Source organism: Lathyrus oleraceus, chromosome 5, assembly GCF_024323335.1.
Source record: "Lathyrus oleraceus cultivar Zhongwan6 chromosome 5, CAAS_Psat_ZW6_1.0, whole genome shotgun sequence".
Classification (NCBI taxonomy): Eukaryota; Viridiplantae; Streptophyta; class Magnoliopsida; order Fabales; family Fabaceae; genus Lathyrus; species Lathyrus oleraceus.
The window spans coordinates 242,590,330-242,614,496 of NC_066583.1; the positions used below are offsets into that span (position 1 = coordinate 242,590,330).

The window sequence follows — 24,167 nt, forward strand, 5'->3', positions numbered from 1 at the left end:
AAGAACCGTGAAGCATAGATACTCCATTTTTGATAAAGTATCGGTACTCGGACGGTACACACCGAAGTCGTACCATTTTTTTTTAATTTGGTACACAAATTGGTACATATTTGGTACCACATACCCGACTTTTTTTAATTTTTTTCGGATGGTATAATTTGAACTTTTTTTACTAAGTAAAAATTAGGTTAATTATTCTATTTATAAATAAAAAAGTTCTTTCACAATCAATTTTTTTATCTTTTGTGGAGAGAGATTGGAGCACAATTAGACATTTATTCACTCATTGAAAATGAGTAATCCAAAGAGGACTGATGATTTAATTATTATTCATACAAATCTTTGTCTTCTCATAAGGTTTATAATGAAGAAGCCACAAAAATGTGTGATATTTGTGGAGATGAATGAGATCTATTTGATGTAGTTGATATTTTTGAAGTTGTTAGTCTTTTTCTCGATGAACCTGAATTAGAAGTCACTCTTTTTAATGATATTGGAGAGAAAAATATAGATATCAAATCATGACTTTAAGTGTGATTTATTTATGTTATATTACATATATTAACTTCTTTTTTTAAAAATTATTTCCTAATTTTAATGTTTTATTTAAATAATATAACTTCTTTATTATTTTTATAATTATATTTTAAAAAATTATACTAATATACGCGTACCTTAATTTTTTTAAAAATATCGTACACCGTATGCATACCTGTATCACATACTGGATAAAGGTATTGGATATGTATCCATACCGAAACTTTTCTTCCTAAAATTCTCAACTTGAATAGTGAGGTTTCCAAGCATAAAGCAGCCTTAGAAATTTTGAGAAATGGACAAGCATCTCTTGTAAATAAGTAGTGTGAGCCTTTTAAAGTTCTAGAAGATAATATAAAATATAAAAGTTGTCACGTTTGTCCAAGGTTGTACAGAGAAATAAAATATTTAAAAGGATTTTAAAAGATCCTACAAAAATTATTCACACATCAAAGATAGACGTAGAAAACATTATATTAGAGTGAGATGTCACTACCGTAGCAAGGTAGTAGAAATCATTACTTGTGAATTCATTGCAATTTTTTTCTTTAAAAGAAAGTTTTCGAACTGTATATGTACGCTTCAGAAAGAAGTTACTGAATAAGTTTCTTCTGTATTAAAAGAAATCGCAAGTGAAAACACAGTAGATAAAAGATAATTAAAACATATTTTCATGGTCAACAACTCTGTTTTATTACTGCAACACATAATAATGCGATGAGTAACATTCTAGTATGAATTACAAAATATATCTCTGCAAAGCAAATTTTAGTTACAAATAAATTTAATTGATGCAAACAAATTCAAAGTAACACTCGAAATTACTAATGATACAATACAATACAATCCAATGCAGAACCCATTAATATATGTCAGCTCAACTAGGTTCTCTTCAATCCCTCCACCGTGAACGGAACGTCGTAAACCTTCTCCATATTAGGATAAAACATTCCAAAATTTCTCTCTGAAGTAGGTCCCACCTTTCCATTCTCGTTAAAAAGAGCGAACAAATAAACGGTTAGATTTGCATTGGGCCGCAATGGGGTCCCACCGTTAGTGAGAATCTTTTTAACAAGGTTACCGTTGTACGCAGCAGCGTTCTCTGGGGACGCACCCACCTCATCACTATCTCCTTTAGAAGGCCACCCTGTCTCGCTCACAACGATCCTAACGTCGTCGTATTTGAGAGCCGAAAGCGCTGCAAAAACGGCGTCGATTTGTGCGTCGAAGATGTTAAAATACTTTAACCCATTACCCGGATCCACGTTACCAGGGTTCTCACGAAACAAAGCGTAATCTAATGAAATGACGTCAGCGTTTGACTCGTAGGCGAAAAACGGATACACGTTGACCATTAAATACGATGACGTTTCGCGGATGAAATCCAGCATGGGTTTTATAACGGATTCGACTAGTTCGGGTTGGAATGAACCGGTTGAAGATGGGTATGAGGACCCGAGAGCGGTGAGTGCGATGGGGGAGGAGATTTTGATGGAGTTATGGAGATTGTTCTTGATAAGAGCTTTGTGAATGTTTTTCATGGCGGGGACGAGGTACTTGGTGGTGTTGTGTGGGTCGACGAAGACTTCGTTGCCAACTGCGATGGCTTCGATGACTGTGTGGGGTTGGTAAACGATGACGTTTCTGTTGAGCCATGAGACTGCGTAGGAGAGTTTCTTCGCTGCGAAGAAGAGTTGTTCGTTGGGGAGGTTGACGGTTACTTTGATTCCGGATCCGGATAATGCCCGGAGAACAGCTCGGTCGGTGTCGTATAGTTTGACCCGGTTGATTCCTTGTGATTTGAGAAGGTTAACTACTTTGAACGCAGATGGAAGGTTGTTGGCTATGCGACCATAGTTTACTCCAATGTAACTACCTTCTGCAAGTGCAAGTAGTGCTGCAAGTGAGAAGATGGAGAGAATGAGTAGACGATGCATGGTGAGATAGCAATGAGTGGTAGTGAAGTATGTGAGAAAACAGAAGAGAGTTGTGATATTATATGCATGATGATGGAGATGGTGGCAAGGGAGAGGGACCCACTGAATGATGATGACACGTTGCCCAAAGAAACACGACCGTTTTTATGTTTGTACTTGTTGCCGGTGGTGCGATAGATCCGATGAAAGATAGTGTGCATTGTGCAATTCGAGTTCGGTATGGGACTGTGGGGTGATTCTTTTATTGGATTCAAACCAATCCACGTGTTTTCTGCAGCATTTTGGTCAAAAACATGTGAGATTAGAGTGACTCTACGACAAATAAACGTTCATTTTGTTGAATAGTGAAGGAATAGTAATTGGATTTATTGATGCTTACCGTTTGTTTTACTCCAAAAGTACATTGTCTTTAGATAATTCGAACGTTGGATTGTGTTGCTAGAGTTTAATTTGGAAATTATTGATATTTGAATTATTAATCTAATACTTTTCCAATAAACACTTACGAGATTGTGGAAGTTAATCGGTAATTGATCAAGAATACTATTATAAATAATAAATAAATCTTTACAATAAAAAAATAAATTTATTGAATAAATAATATATTTGATTATTATTATTATTATATATCATATACATTAATTATTTAATTAATCTATAAAAAAATTGATATTTATAATATTGACGTAACTCATATCATATTTTGTATTAAAAAATTTAAAATTTATTTTGAATTTATTTTTATAATTTAGTTTAACAACATATAAGTAGAAATTAGAGAAACTGAGAAACAAATTGTTTTTTTTACAATCTTTCGAATATTTTTTTAATAATTCAGTGGATAATTTATGCAGTTTGATATAAGTTGCAATTTAAAATTTTAACTTTATCTTCCAGAATTATCACCACCACGTGATTGTTTACCTATGAATTTGGCAAATAACCGTTAGTCATTCCAAAATAGGGTTACTTGCGGGATCGACTAGATTGATCCCAGGACATACGTGCAAAAGTTGTTGTTATTGTGTATAGTTTTTGCATAAACACTCAAGAGTTTTGTTTTAAAAATAACTCTTAGAACAAATGAAGAACAGGACATGGAATATTTGCTATGTTTCGACTAAGTATTAGAAAAAGACAGTAAAAGCAAATCTGAGTAAAATACTTTGAAAAATAAAATGGTATATGAACATACATTTGTATTCAAATTCACTCTTTTCTCTCTTTGACACGAATACTTCGAGTAAGCGAGTTCTGCAGTAGTTTCAACATACGAATTTGCCCAAGTTAAAATCCTTATTTATAGTAAAACTAAATAATCACTTCTCAACGAGTCTTTCTTCCCCACTTATCACGTTCTGTGTGCATGCAAAATCGTCTCAAAATGTGCTTCCACGTTGTTTCACTGGATTTTTCGACATGACCATAAGTGGCAACTACTAATGAGAAAAGTTATGAATATGCCACGTGGAAGGTCAAGAATAGAGTGGGTCCTCATGACGAATATGACTCAAGGTCGGAAGTCACAAAGAGTGATATTGGTCGAAGGTGGCAAGGTCGAAATATGTTGTGAGGAACTTGGGGACTTAGTGAAATTATGTTATGTTGGCTAAGGTTGGAGTTCATCATTATAATGAAAGCAATGGCAACTCAGTCGCCACATGTGAAGTTCATCATTACAGTGGATAGTGCAACTGGATATGTTAGCTTAACATAGTCGACATTGAAGACTTCGACGAGGGTAGTCAGTTTTGGCGTTAGCAAAGTAGTTAGGAAATTCAAATGATGTCACAAGGCGGGAACTGAGTTGGCATCGACGGTTATTCAAAAAAATGTGGGCGCGCGTTGAGGAAAACCGTTGCATGGACTTGGGACGTGTCACCACAGGAGTAATTTACCATTCTTAGACAACCATCATAGAGTAGTATATAAGGATACTTAAGTTTATTTTGTAAGGGGTTCACAATCGTACATATTTCTCCTAACTCAAAGTACTTGCGTATTGAGAAACGGGGAAAGATGTACGTATGTGTTCTACCATTTTCATACATTTCAAGCAACTTTACATTAAAAGTCATTTTTATGCATTAACTTGCCTTTCGATTTCCTTTTTTCCTATCAATTTACATCACTTGCACTTTAATTTCTGTCTTTTCTTTTCCTTTTTGATTTTAAAGCCTTTACTTTACTTGCATTCTACTTGTAGTCCTTTTATTCCTTAACAAACAAACAAACAAGATTAACACACAATACATAAACTGAACTAAGTTAGGCTTCACTCTCTTTTGCTCGGAGCTAGTCCCCAGCAGAGTCGCCATCTGTCGCATCTCGAAAAATACGATTCCTCGCGATGGTCGCGGAAAAATTTGTGTTCGAACAGAGTCGCCATCGAACTTTATTTATCCCAATGAAGGAATAGGAAAATATCGATAAAACCTTTAGGAAATGGAATAATGGTCGTCGCAACCATATTTAGGTTCGGGAGTTGATTACGCAAGGGGGAACGTATTAGCACCCCTCACGTCCGTTGTACCCAACGGGAACCTTTTAGTTCTAATTTGTGTTTCGAGTGTTAATTTATGTTTATTTGTTATCCTTGGGTTATAAAATATTGAAAGTAGAAATGGATGAGAATTTCAAAAAGGGAAAGGGGAGGTTTTTTATTAGTGTGCTCGCGAAGATACAACAATCTCCTGCCTACGTATCCTTATGGTGCAAATAAGGAAGTCAGAGCATTCGTAGTTCGGGGAACTACGGTTGGTTGGTGTCTTTTAGTGAACAAATGTTTAGATCGCATTCTAATGGCTAAACATTGACTTGTCTACTCTCGGAGGAGGCTTAAGCATTGGTTTGTTGTGCGCATTAGAAAGGATTAACAGTATTCTTTCTGAAAATAGTTTAGGTCACATGGGGGTGACAAGTTGGATTAATATGTGGGATATTTTGATTGGTTGAGATGTTTTTAATTGGATTACGATTACTCAGATAGTTGAGTAAGACAACTCGTATCCTAACAGTCGGGAAAGGGAATAGAAGACTCTTGACCACTTTCTTTTTCATCCTTAATTATAGAAAGGATTTGATAATAATTAAGGTGTTTTGATTGGATGATGATTACTCGGATAATCGAGCAAGATAACTCGTACCCTAATAATCGAGAAAGGGAATAGAAGAGTCTAGATCACTTTCTGTTTCATCTAAGTGATTATGAAAATAGGTTTATGTATGGTTGGTCTTTTTAGAATAAACGACAAGTATTTGGATGGCTGAGTAAGACAACTCATATCCAAGCACTTGAGGAGAGGAATCGAAGACTCGAGACCATCTCCCTTTTCGTACAATTTATTATGAAAATGGTTTGATTAATTTATTAATTTACAGAAGAATGACAATTGTTTGACTAACCGAGTAAGAGAACTCGTATTCAAACAATTGAGGAGAAAAGTTGAAAACTCAAAGTCATCTCCCTTTTCATTTCTTATTATGAAAATAATTTGATTTAATCGAGGTTTGGAAGTTTGTAAAGGAACGACAATTATTTGACTAACCAAGTAAGAGAACTTGTATTCAAATAGTCGAGGAGAAAAATTGAAGACTCAAAGTTATCTCCCTTTTTGTTTCTTATTATAAAAGGATTTGATTTGTTTGTGCTTAAGTGGATTAGAAATGATGATTATTCGACTAACCGAGTAAAAGAATTCGTATTCAAATAATCGAGGAGAGGAGTTGAAGACTCAAAACCATCTCCTTTTTCATTTCTAAATGAAATAGTATTTGATTGTGATTAGGTATTTTAATTTAATTTTAATAAAGAATACTCGATGTTGGATCGAGGTTTAAAATTTACGTTTACGAATGGATTGGATTTAATTAGTGAGTAGTTCATCTAATCGATTAATTAAAACCGAATAGGTCTCATTGTAAGAAAGCCCAAGAGTAAGCTACGTGAGGTTGATGGCGATGCTAAAAGCTATCTACTTACAAGGGTATGGAAATGGGACTCGATTGAATCGAGAATTGTTTGGTTTTTAAATAGTTTATGATTTTTGAATCGATGAGATTGAAATGGATTTAGTTTATGAATTGATGATGAAGTTGAATAGAATCGAGTTTGAGGATGATTTGAAATTGTGATAATAAAAAGAATTGATCAATATTTAATTATTAAAATTAATTTATTAAAACTCAGTTAAATCGATTAATTAAGTCAATTAAGATTAATTATCAAAATTATTTAACTAAATTAAATAATCAGGTTAATTAAAATTGATTAATCAAAATTAAACTAATTAAGCAAAATTTTAATCAATTAATTAATTTAATTAAAAGAGAAATAAATAAGTGACAATGTTGATTTAAAAAAAATGATCGAATTGAATTAGTCATAATGTGCTTAAGAACCGGTTTGCACATAGTGACGACATGAGTAATGTCATACGCAAAATCATAACTCGGTGAAAATATCCAATTGATGTGTTGAAGTTTGGGCAGCATAACGACATAAAATTGTTGAATCCGCAGATCGATATTTCGACTTTATTACAATGGAATCAAAATCAAATAGCAACCACTCAATATTATTTACAATATGTTACCAAAAATCAGCAACAACACGACATAATCAGATCGAAATTTACACGCACCACAATATTCTATTAACATTATAATTACAAATTTTATAAACAAACCACATTTAAGACAACAATAATATAAATGACTAATCAAGACACAAATTCATATGCACCATGTTCATGGAACAAAAACAAGCATGCAGTATTACAAACCAAAATTTTTTAATAGCCATGCAATTCAATATGAACACGATATTCATGAAAAAAAAACATATTATGCAATATCAACATGCAGTATCACAGTATCACATGCAGTATTAAAATTACAGTACAACAATTCAATAAACAATATCACTAATGGCTATGCAAAAGTAATTCCATATGCAGCATCAAAAATTAATATAACATTAAATAATCATGAAACAATAACATCTAAAAAATTGAATTGAAATTAAAGTTAGTAATATTAACAACTTGGATAACACAGAAACTTGAATCGAAAAATTACCGCAATATCGAATCTTATCCCTTCAATATTTATCGCACCGCATCCACGAAATTCATCTTATACCGACGAGTTTGTTGTAGAGTTTCAAAGCCACAAAACCGAATTGTTGTTGCTGAAGATTCGACGCTTGTTCTGTGATGTTCTTCCATTGTAGATCCCGCATAATCCTTGACCCCGACGATGTCGCGACGCAAGCTGATACGATCAAGCTCACAACCGTGTTGATTCATTCACTACTGCAAATGGTGTTACACAGCCCAAAGGCATCTGAAGTAATTCACCTAAGGCCTCTTCAGGTTCCATTCTCAAATCACCTTTTCCCAAAACAAATCGCTGAGATAACACTTTTCAGATCTACTTTGGTATTAGCTAATGCAGAAACAATATGAAATCTGTTTTTCTTATCCTTCAAAAACAAGTTTTTTTCGAGTCCACCACCCAAATTTCCAACATACCTTGCCTAATCATCGTGAGGTAATAGCGTTGACGGAATCTGTTTGGCGGTGGAATAAGAAAAAAGAGGAACAGCGGTGGCTTGTATGGAGGTTGTGGGAAGGCGGAAGAAGAGTTCATCGACGGAAATAGTACCGGAAATAGAGGGAGAGAAAAGGTCGAAGGAGGGTGCTTCGTTGACGGCGCCGGAGTGTTACCGGTGGCCTCAAAAGAAAACGATGATGCCTTTTTTTATTTCTTTCTATTTTTTAATCCTTTTCTTTATTTTTTGGAGAGAGAGCTGTCATTGAAGAGTGGTCTGAGAGTCACCTATATGGTAGCTTCCTCTTTTTGTATTTTCTTTTTCTTTCCCTTGGAGGACAAGAGAGAGAGGTAACGTGGAAAGTAGGTCTGATGCCTAACAGTTTTCAATTTTCTTCTTATTACCGTTGAGAGCCAGCTGTTGGAAAAGATTGGAGGAAGAGAGAGATTATTCATTTTATTTATTTTTATTTATTCATTTTAAATAACCATTTTTATTGGATAAAGGGGAAAAGTGTGGATAACTATCATAAGCCATTGATTATTTCCGATTTAATGGTTGAGATCAAAATAAAAGAACATAAATTGTAACTACCTTTAAAAATACCTAAAATGACTCTTCTAGATGATTTAACTGATTTAAATGGGATTAAATCACTTAATTCAAATAAAATTCACAATTTTTTAAATAATCATGATAAAATTAAAATAAGAACATGAAAAATTCTATTTATTTAATCTGACTATTTTGACGAAAGAACAAAATTAAAACGATTATATATGAATAAAAGTCGGGTGAAAATTTGCTCGGAAAATTAAATCGGACGCACTAAAATGATCAGCACAAAATATACTTATTGAAAAAATACAGCATTTCTTTTAATTTTGAAATAAATTTTCACCGGTTAAAAGGCTCAAACGGATTAAAATGCAGCTGAGAAAGTTGTCAAAAAAAATAACGAGCACACTAGGTTGAACTACGCAAACCGTAGAATAATAATACCGACGTTTGTAAGTTTAATTTCGAAACTTTTTATCCGCTGATTTTATACGTACTTGAGGAATTATTTAACCAAAATTGTCTGTATTTTCAAGAATCTATTCCGACTGATATTTTAGATATTATTAATGATGAAATGCATGTTATGCTGTACAGCTGATGCAAATTGAAATAAAAATCGAATTTATGAAATTTTAAAATGCTCGGACAAAATTGGGGTATGACAGCTGCAAGTGTATATTCCCCTATTATAGCATTTGACTCAGTCATAGGCAACCATGGTTGAAATATGCCACCCAATATAGGGATGGGATTTGGTTCCCAAGTAATGTGTATGTTAACAACAGGTTATGTTATTGCAATGTGATAATAAATGGATGAGAGTAACCATGACATGATGAACACACTAACCTAACAGATGTGTACAATATTTAACCCATTGATTCATAATACGAATTAGAGTTACCAATAATTGGTAACTAAAATGACCAGAATTGCTGATTTTTTGTGTGCTCCCCCAGTGCAGGTTCAACCAGTTGCCCAACCTCAAATTGTTCGGCAGGTTCGAAACCAGGGGGTAGTATTAGAAGAGAATATTGTGAACTAGGGACAGTAGAGGAACCCCTAATTGGCCGGACAAGAAATACATGTTGGGGAGGGTAACCCACATGTGGTAGTTGTTAATTGAAACCATGATGCTGCCCAAGTAGCCCATCAAGTTCGACAGGGAAATCTGTTGGGAGAAAATAACTTAACAACCATTATTGAAAGGATAATGGCTCAAAATGGGGTTAATATGGGCCTGCAAAGGCCAAATTACACATCTCCCCTATAAGAGTATGTGTTACAAATTGAATTACCAAGGGGATGGAAAGTCCCTAAATTTACAAAATTCACTGGTGACACAAACGATTCTACTGTCGAACACATTGCTCGCTACCTGACTAAGGCAAGTGACATTGCTAACAACGAGAACCTGAGGATTACATACTTCCCTAGTTCTCTAACAAATAATGCTTTCACATGGGTTACCACTTTACCTCATCGTTCAATCCATGATTGGGTACGTCTAGAGAGGTTATTCCATGAGCAGTTCTACATGGGACAATCTAAGACTAGTCTGAAGGAATTGTCAAGCATCAAGCGAAATTTTGTTGAGTCGATTGATGATTACCTAAATCGGTTTCGTTTACTGAAAATGAGGTGCTTCACCCAGGTTCCTAAACATGAACTTGTCGAAATGGATGTTGGACGGCTAGATTATTCCATTAGGAAGAAATTAGACACTCAATATTTAAGATATCTGGCCTAGTTGACAGACATAGTTAGGCAGGTAGAACGATTGAAGACCGAGAAGGCTAGAGCGAGTAAGGGTAAAAAAGAGCGAATAACTTATGTTGACATGGAAGACCAAGATATGGTGTCTGGGGTTGAATATAGTCATGTCGAGGAGTCTGAGGTTGATGTGGCTGAGTTAAAGCCAGGTCCCCCATATGTGTGTAAGTTGCTTGTGCCTGCAAATGGGAAGAATCCTGCAGAACCTAAAGATAATGATAAATTCCCTAAGAAAACTTACACCTTCGACATGACCAAATGTGATGAAATTTTCAATTTGTTGGTTTCAGATGGTCAGGTACTTGTACCTCCAAGCATAAAAGTGTCACCATTAGAACAAAGAAAGAAATGAGGGTTTTGTAAGTATCACAATTTCTTAGGACATAAAACCTCACAATGTTTTAGTTTTAGGGATCTTGTGCAGAATGCATTGAACGAAAGCAGACTTAAATTTTCTAAGGTAAAAGCTCCCATGAAGATTGATTCTGATCCACTGCAGGTTGTAGATGCTAGTTACGTGGAGCCTGCAGTTGTTAACATGGTTGAAATCACTGAAGATTTCAACATGGATGGATTTGAAGAGAGTGAGAATCAAATCGAAGTTGTCTTTCCCAAAGCTGGTGAAAGTCTCGTGGAATTCCTATACAGGTGTCAGGGCAACGACTCGACCTATGGTTTTCATGGTAATAGCTTCAAGGGCTAGTTACAAATTGTTGTTAGGAATAAAGTGGATACATGGAATAGGGGCAGTCCCTTCATCTCTACACCAAAGAATAGAAATTTATGCGAAGATGGTATAGTTGAAAACATCGAAGCAGACTAGGGCTACTACACGGCTGAAGTTAACCATGTAGGCAAGAGAAATTTTGATAGAAACCTGGTGAATATAGCGCCATGTGCACTGGCAGAGTTAGCCTACATGCCTCTTGAGGAGGAATTTTTCTCTTTGAACCTTCACCTAACCCACGGGTTTACCTGGGGGCGAGAAATTATGGGGGGAAAGTTTTATGACTTAGATGCAATCTAGGCAACAAGCTGAGGAGACGAACTTGGTGACGATGACTGAGTTTGATGCATTAGATCAAATCACAACCTATGTGGTCGAGAGTATACTCCAAGAGACTTTGGAAGCTGAGATATCACACATGGTTGTTAAGGCAAATGAAATAGAACTGTTTTACATGGGTGATCGAATCAACGTCGGACCATAGTCTGTCAAAGAACCGTAGTCAGCAGGTTCAGAAGGAGACAGTCGAAAAGACCTGAGGCTTGATTGTGTTTATGACAATGAGCCTTTAGGTTTTGAGAAGGATCCAGTGGCGTCTACTACGAATATGTAGCCTCAAGATCCATTGGAGCAAATAGATTTGGGTGACAGATCAACCAGAAGGCCGAATTATATCAGCGTCAACATTGATCTAAATCTGAGGTTAGAAGTAAAAGAATTAGTTAAATAATTTAAAGATTGTTTTCATTTGGATTATAATGAAATTCCAGGTTTAATCAGGGAATTGGTGGAGTTAAAGCTACCAATAAAGGCATTCAAGAAGCCAGTCAAGCAGGCGCCAAGGAGATTTTCTCCAGACATAATGTCTAAGATAAAAGAGGAGATTGTAAGACTCTTACGAAGAAGGTTCATAATAATTGCAAGGTACATCAAATGGATTGCCAACATCGTTCCAGTTATTATGAAAAATGGAACATTAAGGGTTTGCATAGACTTTAGAAACTTGAATGTTGCAACCCTAAAGGACGAATACCCAATGCATGTCGCAGAGATGCTAGTCGACTCAACAACAGGTTTCAAATACCTTAGTATGTTAGATAGGTATTCTGGATATAACCAAATTTTTATTATAGATGAGAACGTGTCGAAAATGGCATTTCGATGTCCATGAGCTTTAGGCACCTGCGAATGGGTAGTGATGCCATTTGGCTTAAAGAATGCTGGAGCAACTTATCAAAGGGTAATGAAATCTATCTTTCATGACTATATTGAAACGTTCATGAAAATATACATTGACGATATAGTTATTAAAGCAGTGTCTGGAAATGGTCATCTCGATCAACTCAAGCAATCATTCGAAAGAATGAGAAAACATGGTCTGAAAATGAAACCCCTTAAATGTGCTTTTTGTGTGCAAGTAGGGGATTTTCTTAGCTTTGTGGTCCATAAGAAGGGGTCGAAATAAATTAGAATAAAACAAAAGCCATTAGGGAAGATCAATTTCTCTTAGGGAAGATCAATTTTATAAGGTTTATACCGAACCTCAATGGAAAAGTGCAAACATTCTCACCACTACTCCGCCTAAAGAAGGAATAGTTTGTATGGTGGCCTGAGTATCAAAAGGTTTTTGACGAGATTAAGGAATACTTTGAAAATCCTCATTTCTTGTCACCTCCGGTTAGGAGTAGGTGTATAAGGTTGTATATTTTTGCCTCAGATTTGACTATAGGGAGTATGTTAGCCCAAGAGGATGATAATGGCATTGAAAGAGCCATATATTACCTCAATCGAGTCTTAAATGATGCATAAACTGGGTATAGTCTAATTGAAAAGATGTTCATTTGTTTGTACTTCTCTTGTACGAAGCTAAAGCATTATATAAATCTAGTTGATGTTTATGTATCTTCCCATTTTGATATTATTAAACATATGTTGTATAAACCAATTTTGTATAGTCGAATTGGAAAATGGGCACTTGCATTAACAAAATATTCCCTTACATACGTGCCTTTAAAATCCATGAAAGGTCAAGTAGTCACAGATTTCATCGTAGACCATGTCGTGGCCGAGACACCTTTAAATTATTTGGAATTGGAACCTTGGAAGTTATGCTTTGATGGTTCTAGCCATAAGAATGGAACTGGTGTTGGGTTTTTTTATTGTTTCCCCAAACAAGGTACCAACGAAGTTCAAGGTTAAAATTGAAGGCGTTTGCTCCAATAACGAAGTTGAGTATGAAGCTTTGATAGCTAGGCTCGATATCTTGTTAGATTTGGGGACAAAATGAGTTAAAATAAAGGGAGATTCTGAGTTAGTCGTGAAGCAAATAAAAAAAGAATATAGATGTATTAAGGGAAACTTGATCATGTATTTTGTTATAGAGAATCGACTGATCAAGTGTTTCGACTTCGTGTATATTCAGCATATTCCCAAACATGAGAAAAACGAAGCAAACGAGTTAGCACACATCACTTCAGGATATAAGGTGCCTAAGGAAAAACTAGAGGACTTGATTGAAGTACGAGGAAGAGTACAGGCAACAAATCTTTCTCCGTCGTATCTGGCGTTAACAAAGTCGGGGTCAGTGGATTCAAAGAGTTTTTAGATTTGCACCGTTGAAGATCTATCCAATACTGATTGGAGGAAACATGTGGTTGACTATTTGAAGAACTCAGTTGGGTCAACATATCGAAAGTTAAAATATAGATCTTTAAATTATGTAATTATTGGTAATGAGTTATTTAAAAAGACCCCTGAGGGAGTGTTACTCGTATGCCTTGGTGAAGAGGAGGCATATTTGGTTGTCTCAAACACCCATAATGGGGCATGTGGTGCTTATCAAGTGGAGCATAAGATGAAATGGTTAATGTGTCATGATAACACCAAATTACACTTTTATTTTGAATTATTTTGTATATGTTATGCTATTGCTTTATCTCTATTTCCAGTGTTATATGGGCACTTTGTCTATATTTCAGGTATTTAACCATATTGGGATCATATGCGAAGAAAGGAAACAACTCGGAGGCAAAATAATGAAAAAATGGAAATTGCACACAAGACGACCTACATGGCATTCACCATGGGGAATGCCATATTAGAAATGACGTGTCCCACTCACAAATAAGTGGATTGACCCACTCTTTCACATGTTGGAAATATGGCGTTCACCACCTTGACATGGCGTTCGCCATCCTTTGTGAAAGGCAGGAGATTATAAAATGGACTCACTTGGTCTTCCATTCTTCCCATGTTCCCCTATTTTTCCTCGCACTAAATGAGAAAGCTTCACATGCCATTTTAGGTTTTATGAACATTATAAATAGGCTTCAAACTTAATTTTCAACCCATCCAAGCTTAGCACAATCTTGAGCACGAAAATCACCGATCAAAGTTATAACTCGTTACATTGAGAGGTTATAACACCAAAGAGTATTGAGTTTGTACGAAGTTTGGAGCACTTTATTTTCCCGCATTTTAATCTTGCCACCATTTATATTACTTTACAAGTCTTCATCAATTTACTTTGTATCATATTCAAGCCTCTGTTTGGAGCAGTTTTTTTTATCATATTTAGCATTTTATTACCGCTTTATTTATTTACTCGCTCTTTATTTATCTTGCCTTGCACCACTTTTATTTACAAGTATTATTTATCGCATTGTATTGCTTTAAACTACTTCTCCGTAATATCTACTTCTAAGCTTCAAACTTATATTGTCATGTTTGTCATAAGAATGTCCAGCTAATTTATTAATGTTGGGATGTGAGGACCGTCACTTGACGGTACTCTAAGTGTTGCTTCTTTAGGATTTCGATTATGGGCTGTTTTTATTTTAATACAATCTTTCTAAACTTAATTTAATCGGTCACTGCGAAAATAGAGTCGTGAAAACGTCGGGTAAGATCGAAAGGCGTCTGACATTAAAGAATAAGATCAGTTTGTTTTTTATTAATGAATACCACGAAAGCACTTTGTTAATTAACTAGGAAAGTCTAATATTTCTAGAAGGAGGTTTTAAAATAATTTGCATACGCGTTTGTAGGTTTAGGATCCGGTTTCCAGAGCAGAAGCCTGGGACCCTTTTAAGTTAAATTTTCCAATCAAAATTACTTTTCAACCGAGTAAAGAGTCTGATTTCTTAAAATAGGATTTACTACTTTAATGCATTAAGTGTTGATCATACGTAACAGTGGACGGTATAGATTAGAGATTCAAATTCGGTTCTGACTACGCGGAAGCGACAATTCTTATTCAATTACATTCTTTTCAAAGTAGAAAATATTGCCCTGTATAGTGATCCTATTTAGAAGCAATCAAGAGTACTGTTGTTTGATGAGAGCCACATCCCAATATTATTTGCCTGAATTTATTAAAGTTATTTAATTTCATCTTACCTTTATTTAATTGATTCGCCTTAGATAAACACCGTAGCAAAAAGAAACGATAGATTGACAGTTAGGTCTTTGTGGGATCGATATCTTTTAAAACTACGTGATAGATTGTACACTTGCAGTTAGTTATTCCGATAGACTCATAATCTCGCGAACAAGTTTTTGGCACCGTTGTTGGGGACCAATACTGTCAAATTTCATAACCTTTTGTTACACCATCAAGATTAAGGAAAACTCTCGCCGGTCAATGCGAAGAACTCGCATCACCGGAACTTTAGAAGATCCAATAGCTGGACCAGAAAAGTACTTAAGATCTCGATTTTTGCTCCAACGAATCAAAAAATCAATGGCAGAAGACCAAAACCGTAGGCCACCTAAAGAGTTTTCCCTACCCTCTAATGAATAACCTCATTCGAGTATTACCAACCCAGCTATTACAGCTAACAAATTTGAATTGAAGCCTGCTTTGTTGCAAATCATGCAACAGAACCAGTTCGCTGGTCTCCCAACAGAGAACCCAAACTAACACCTAAAAGTCTTCATTCAACTAGCCGACACACTTAAATGCAATAACGCTACTCCTGAGGTGATACATATACATTTATTCCCTTCCTCCCTCAGGAACAAATTGCGACCATGGTTGGATTCCCTGCCATCTAATTCCATCATTACTTGGAATGAACTGAAGAAAGTTTTCCTTGCTAGATACTTTCCACTTAGTAAGACCTCCGTCCTACATAACCAAATTACTAGATTCACTCAACAGGACGGTGAGTCCCTTTTCGATGCTTGGGAAAGGTGCAAAGAGCTATTAAGAGCTTGTCCATATCATGTATTAGAACAATGACTAATCATCCACATCTTATACAATGGACTTCTCTACAACACGAAGATGACTATCGATGTTGCCGCCGATGGTGCACTAATGAACAAACCTTATCCCGAGACATGTGCACTCATTAAGAACATGGATCAAAACCATTACCAATGGGGTACAGAGCGTGTATAAGTAGAGAATAAAGAGACTAAAGGAGGTATATACGAGGTTAGCAGCTTCAACCATATGAACGCCAAAATGGACGCCCTAACTCAAAAAGTCGAAAGCTTAGTCATAAACCCTACAACTACCGTAGCTTCAATGCAACCCGGATGCGAAATCTGTGGAACACCAGGACATGTGACTTCCGAGTGTAGTCTACTAGCTAAAACAAACCCAGACCAGGCTAACTATGCCCAAGGAAACCCCTATTCGAACACTTATAACCCTGGATGGAGGAATCACCCAAACTTCTCTTACAAGAACAATAACCCTACTTTTTCCCAAAACTCTGCTCCTCAAAGACCAGTAGGTTTCCAAGCCCAAAGACCCTCACAATCGATACAAATTACACCTCAGAAGTTAAACCTCGAGAAGATTATGGAATATTTTATCACGAGTCAAACCCGACAGAATAAAGAATCCATGAACCAAAACGTCCATATTAATGAACTGATTTCACAATTAGGAAACAAGGTTGATTATATGGTGACCCTCAACAAGATGCTTGAAACCCAAATCTCTCAAGTAGCACAATAACAAGCTGCTCAGGCTACACCAGGAGGATTGTTCCCTGGACAACCTCAACCTAACCCTAAAGGCCATACTAATGTTATTTCGTTGTGAAGTAGGACTCAATATAATGGGCCTAAAATTCCAGAACCACCAAAAGAAAATGTTGTGACTACTCCAGAAAAACAAAAAGAGGAACTCGCAGAACCTGAAAAACAAAGAGAGAAGGATATTAATGATAAGGTGGCAGTGAATGATAACCAAGAAAGTTAAACATATGTACCGCCACCACCCTACATACCATCAATTCCATATTCGTAAAGGCTTAAACAGACTAAACAAGACATCCAATACAATAAGTTCATGAAAGTAATTAAGAAACTTCACATTGAGATACCCTTCACCGAAGCCATTACCCAAATAGCATCATATTCCAAATTCCTAAAAGAGATCTTAACAAACAAGCGCAAGCTCGATGATCCCAAACCCTTAGAATGCAATGCAATTACTGAAATTAAATTAGCCAAGAAACAGAAAGATCATGGAAGCTTTTCGATACCATGTGTTTTAGAAAGACATGTCATAGACAAAGCATTATTGGATTTAGGAGCAAGCGTAACTTTGATGCCTTTAGCAGTTTATGAAAGACTAGACCTAGGAGACATGCAACCAACTAGGATGTCCCTTCAACTGGTGGATCGATCAGTTAAGTACCCGATAGGTATATTAGAAGATATCCCAGTTAGATTCGGACAACTCTATATCCCTACTTACTTTGTCGTAATGGATATTAAAGAGGATAAATAAATACATATCCTTCTACGCAGGCCATTCTTATCAACCGCTGGAGCCATGATAGATGTAAAAAAAGGTAAGATGACTTTCAAAGTAGGTGACGAGAAGGTAGAGTTTATCCTATCCAAAGTTTTGAAAGCATCCGCCATGGACGAATCTTATTGTGCAATTGATATCATTGATGAATGCATAAGAGAATTGGATAAGGAAGAGCATATCGAAACAATAAAACTACCTTCGACGCCCATAATGGATGACGATGGATTTAAGTCAGTTACACCTTACATTGACGATAACCTTAACAAATGCTTAACACTTACCCATGATCATATGTCGAGCATTAATAAACCCACAATAGAGCTTAAGGAACTACCTAAGAACTTGAGATACGAGTATCTTGATGAAGAACTCAATCATCCAGTTATAGTAAATGCCAACCTTAATAGAGGTGAAACCGATCAACTCTTAGAAGTCATAAGAAGATACCTTGAATCTCTAGGGTATACCATCTCCGACTTGAAAGGAATAACTCTCTTTGTATGCATGCATCAAATTATGCTAGAGGAAGATTCTAAACCTTCTAGAGAACACCAAAGAAGGATAAATCCTATAATTAATAATGTAGTCAAGAGAGAAGTAAACTTATAGATGCGGGAATTATCTACCAAATCTCTGATAGTACATGGGCTAGTCATGTGTATGTGGTACCAAAGAAAGGAGGTGTCACGGTCATACAAAATGAAAAGGGAGAATCGATAGCAAAACGCATAGAAAACGGATAGCGCATGTGCATAGATTATAGAAGGCTAAACAAAGTAACCTGAAAGGATCATTCCCCCCTTCTGTTTATTGACCAAATGCTAGAACGTTTAGATAGACACTCTTACTTATATTACTTAGATGGATACTCTGGATTTTTCCAAATCCCCATCCATCCAGATGACCAAGAAAAAACAACCTTCACGTGTCCATACGACACTTTCGCTTATCAGGGAATGCCATTCAGACTGTGTAACGCTCCTGCAACCTTCCAACGATGCATGATGTCCATATTTGCAGACTTCCTGGATGAAATCATGGAAGTTTTCATGGATGACTTCTCGGTGTGCGGATCCAGTTTTAAAAACTGGATGGATAACTTAGACAAAATCCTAGAAAGATGCGTACACGTTAATCTGGTGTTAAACTGGGAGAAATGTTATTTCATGGTAACATAAGGATTAGTCCTATGACACATAGTGTCAAAAAGGGGAATTGAGGTCGATAGAGCTAAGATAGAGATAATAGAGAACCTCCAACCACCCAAAACAATTAGAGAAATCCAAAGTTTCCTTGGACACGCCAGTTTTTACCGATGTTTCATTAAAGATTTCTCCAAGATAACTAAACCCTTAACCGACCTCCTAATGAAAGATGTCAAATTCATCTTTGGCGAAAAATGTCTAGATGCGTTTAATCTTCTTAAGAAAGCATTAGTCTCTGCACCTATTATGCAACCTCCCGATTGGAAGCAACCCTTTGAGATTATGTGTGATGCTAGTGATTTTGTTGTAGGCACTGTCTTAAGACAACGAAAGGATAAAAGATTACATGTGATCTACTATGCTAGCAGAACCTTAGATGCAGCCCAACTAAATTAGGCAACAACAGAGAAAGAACCTTAACAGAACATTTTATTTGTTGAACAAAAGATGTCTTAATTGGTTTGAGAGTTGTAATGCTAAAACCTAGAGTTTGTAAGACTACTACTTAAAAAGATGTTTGGGATGAGTGTGACTTATGTTTACCCTTGTATTTCTTATTTAACCTTGTTAATCAAAGTTATTATACTAATATGATTATTCATTTCAAAGATTATTCAATCGTAATCTCGTAATGATTAAACATTTAACAATTATTTAACAACTTAAATGAACTCCTTAATTTCTTAAAAAATTACAATTTAAGGTTAAACATTTAGATTTAACATAAATACATAAATTTTAAGGTAAGAAACCTAATTCAAAGAGTTTATTAATTCCACTCATATTTCACAAAATAAACCATAAATCAATTTATTAGTGATTAATCATTAAAAAACCTTAAAAATAAATATCATATATATAATATAAGAACAATAGATTTTATTAGCCATTGCATTCAAGGGTGCAAATTTCTTCCTAAGATCAAATATACATCTCTTATAAAAGATATGTCTAACTACTCATAACGCAATTAAACATGATAAAAAATAAAAAGGTTTGAGAAATAGTATATGAATCATACAAGAAGATAATTGAGTTTCGATGGTGAAAAGACATCAAATAGACTCTTAAGAAATCTTAAAAAAAATCCTTCAATCAAAATTTAGAATATTTATTCTTTAGCATAAGTTTAGCATTTATATTAGGTTTTTTTTTGCGCAAATGCGTCGAGATTCATCAATAATCTTATGTGACATAATTGAGTGACTCGGAAATCGCGCCACAATCTATTTTGACTATTATATTATATTCTTGAATGTAACTCCTTGATTTACATCTTGAATCGTGAAGCGATTTGAGAGGACTTTCATACGATGTAAAACATTGTTGAGTTTTCTATCCATAGTGATTTTTAGGTGATATGAGAATTTTCACAATACTTTGAATCATGTTATAATTTTCTATGATTCATGTAATGTTAGTTACAAATATGGCTAGAATACTAAAGACACTGCTAGAAAAAATTAGTATAAAAGAGTGTCATTAGAGTCGGCTATATGCTTAAAATAAATAGATGATTGTGCCTTATATAAAACTTTTTATTGCGGAGAAATATAAAAGTATTTTGACTCTAAGCACATATGAGTTCTGAGAAACATATTTTTTTGTTATGAGGCGCATAAAAATACATGTGTATCAATCATCTCATGTATATAAATTTGTTTCAATGTTTAATTTATATCTCATGTTATTGTTGCTTGTGTAACATACATAACCATTGATACATGAATATTTGAAGAAAGAGAAAGTTTTATCTCATACCCCACCAATCATACCCATATCCCTACAATAGGTTTTTTTGAACCAAAATGCCCTCATATAAATAGGGTATATTTTTGGAAAAAATAGATTTTACTTCATTTTCACTTCAAGACTTCCGGAACAACCTTTTTATCATTGTAAACCGGAACACTAAGAGTAAGTCTTCCGGTTCACAAACAACATATTGGAACACATTCATGAAGACTTCCGGTTCGCTGCAGATTTGAGGCGTTGAACCGGAACTCTTTCAAAAAGACTTCCGGTTTTGAAGAGTGGTTACCATAACTCTCCGTAAAAGACTTTCGGTTTTCATTCAATTAATCGGAAGTCTTCGTAAAAGACTTCCGGTTTTCATTCAATTAATCGGAAGTCTTTTGAAAAGTGTTCCGGAAGTGAAACTGAATTTTCATCACACCGGAACTCTCTAAAAAGAGTTCTGGTGTATTTTTTTTATAATTATTTTTTATAAAAAAAAATTTATAATTTATTTTATAGTGGTTCGAAGACGAGGTGCCGACGGTAGGATTCAAGACCGTAGTTTAGGACGGGGTGCATCTACATCTGCAACAGAGTCGGATGACTATCTAGGAGAGTCGTATGATATGTCTCTTTTGGTAAAGTACGAGCATCATGTTGCTCGTCATTTATGGTTTGGTGAGGTAAATAAACGACGTATATTTGAAATTGATTAATATTTGAATATTTATATTGTGTTTTATAATATGTGTTTTAATTGTTTTTAGGAAAGAGATCCGAAGAAAGAGTTGAAGGTTGTTGGGCACGGGCTTAAGATGACATCGAGGGTTCCACTAGCTCTTCCATAAAAGATGGAGAGTTGGGTTTCTAGGTATGGGTTATCTTCACTTCAGAGAACTAGTTTGAACAAGATAGACACAAATCTGGTATCCGCATTTGTGGAGAGATGACAGAGTTATCTTCATTTCACATGTCGTTTGGTGAGATGAACATTACTTTGGATGATGTCTCTTGTCTGCTTCACTTGCCCATCAGGGGTGTGTTATGGAGTCCTTAAGATGTCACTGAAGAGGTTGTTGTTGAACTTGTTGTTGACTACTTAGGAGTGTCACATAGTGGAGTCAACCATGTGTCTTTCACATAATTAATAAATCCACTATAATCAACATCTGCCTGCTCAAGTTGATGCAACCGTTGATCATACTCAATCTCATCACTACCCTAAACAACTTCTATCCATAATGTGTCTATGGTCTTTTGCATGTCATTCACCACATATTGCTTGCATTTTGCACCAACGTTTTTGTTAATGTGAAATCTACATAGCAAATTAATCGACCTGGGAAACATAATTTCAATTGCTTTCATCAAAGCAAGATCTCTATCTGTCAAACTCACTCGTGGACACAAATCTTTCTTCACAAACAATTCTTTAAGTTTCTCCAAGACCCAACAAAAATTCTCTGTCTGCTCAGACTCCATATACGCAAATGCGACAACAAAAGTCAACTCGGTTGATGTCATACCAACAATTTCAAACAAAGGTTGTCTATATTTGTTTGTCTTGTAGGTGCTATCCATAACTAACACAATAAGAAAAATATTCAACAACTTAACTGAATCAGGATGGGCCTAAAATATCTCTCTCACAACTTCCGAGTCATCCCTTTTTCTACTCCAATACACATAGCTTGCATCCTCAATAAGCTTATGTCATACCCCAAAATTTGCCCATTAATATTTTAAGACATTTTTCAGGGCATTCCGACTCATTTTTATGGCACTGATCTTAAAGGAACAAAGGCCCAGCTCACGAATGGCCCAATCCAGAAAATGGCCCAAACTGGCCTGTTCGCTACACGTTCGCTACACGCTCGCCTAGCGAACGTTCGCTACACGCTCGCCTAGCGAACGTTCGCTACCCGTTCGCTACACGCTCGCCTAGCGAAGCTGACAGACAACAGAAAATTTCGGGCTTCATTCTGAGCCCATTAGGTCATCAAAGAAGTATTATAAATACCCCAACTCCAGAACAAAAGGAAAAGGAAAAACCGAGACGGAGACGGCCGGAAACCCTGGCATAGCAACCCCGGAGAGTAGCCCAGAGAAGTCGGAGTGAAGAAACCCTGACGGCCGCTCATCCGCACCGAAGTTACCGCCGCCCAACTCAACCCGATACCAAAAGTGACTTGCCAATTCAGCATTACCACTCCATTGCAAACAGGTTTGTGTATCATTATTGTTTTATGCTTCCAATTTGTAAATCTCTAAATACATAATGCATCATGATTGAATTTTTGGATATGTAATTAGACTTTGCATGTGAATTCCAGTACACCTGAATATCCTGAGTGTTTGACCATATTATTTCTATAATTGAATGCAATAAGGCATGCAGCATGCTGAGATCATACTGTTCTGAAATTTAAAACCCGCAGCCGCTCGCTAGCACATCGCTAAGCGAGCATGTAGCGAGCATTCGCTAGGCCCTCGCTAGGCGAGGCAGAGGCGAACGGGACAGCCGTTGATATTTGTTATGTCCTATGCGTAACCTGATCTATTCTATGTTAATTATGCACTGTTTTGCCTGACATTCATGCTGCTGTGTTTTCTTTTGCGGTGTAATCCTCGATTGCACCCTGATTGGTATTCTAACCCGTTTGCTGAATTTTGTAAAGGTTCACATATCCCAGGAAAAGAGTGCTGTTTAGACCTTCCACTTTATTTGTGGGATACCCTTATGAAGATCCACCCTAAATTGCTTAATTAATTTTAATGTATTAATTTTAATGTATTAATTTTAATGTATTGATTTTAACGTGGATATTCATCCTAATCACCTAATTGACTTTAAAATATGACCTTTAAACATGTGATTTTGGACCTCTCTTTGCTGCCCTACGGTATTACGGTATAACGGTCATGTCCCGCGAATGTAGGGATACACTTAGCAAAGACCCTTCGGTTAAATCATCATAAAATAAATCATGGTCTCTCGGATGTTGCTTTCGAAAATACGATTTTGTCCCTCGATGACCCTTCGGTGTAGCCTACGGTTAAATGATGATCGTCCCTTCGAATGCTAAGGTATCCTTACAACTGTTGCCTTCAATGCTCTATCGATGACCCTACAATGACCCTTTTACATCCAAAGGATAAAACTACTTACTTCTCAATAGTAAGGACAGTTTTACCCTCATAAGGATAGGAAATGCCCATAAAGACCTTAGGAAGGTATAACTCTCAATTACTGGATCATAACATTTTCCACCCCTCACACTTTGCAAGTCCTAGAAAATCACCACTTGGTATACATTCATACTAGAATCATTACCAAGTTATCTTTTTGTAAACTGTA

At 35.8% G+C, this 24,167-nt stretch overlaps 2 protein-coding genes across 2 annotated transcripts; one reads left to right on the forward strand and one right to left on the reverse strand.

Moving 5' to 3' along the window:
- Nucleotides 1–1,185: 1,185 nt before the first annotated feature.
- On the reverse strand, nucleotides 1,186–2,646 carry LOC127083449 (glucan endo-1,3-beta-glucosidase 11). Its single transcript, XM_051023761.1, has one exon. It carries the CDS (start codon nucleotides 2,472–2,474, stop codon nucleotides 1,419–1,421), a length of 1,056 nt encoding a protein of 351 aa, XP_050879718.1. The 5' UTR covers nucleotides 2,475–2,646; the 3' UTR covers nucleotides 1,186–1,418.
- Nucleotides 2,647–17,396: 14,750 nt separating this feature from the next.
- Nucleotides 17,397–17,840, forward strand: LOC127079976 (uncharacterized). The gene has a single exon (XM_051020325.1). It carries the CDS (start codon nucleotides 17,397–17,399, stop codon nucleotides 17,838–17,840), a length of 444 nt encoding a protein of 147 aa, XP_050876282.1.
- The last annotated feature ends 6,327 nt before the right edge of the window (nucleotides 17,841–24,167 follow it).

Bases quoted from the DNA above. Each gene is read 5' to 3' on its own strand.
- LOC127083449 (XM_051023761.1), bottom strand. From the start codon at position 2,474: ATGCATCGTCTACTCATTCTCTCCATCTTCTCACTTGCAGCACTACTT.
- LOC127079976 (XM_051020325.1), top strand. From the start codon at position 17,397: ATGAAAGTAATTAAGAAACTTCACATTGAGATACCCTTCACCGAAGCC.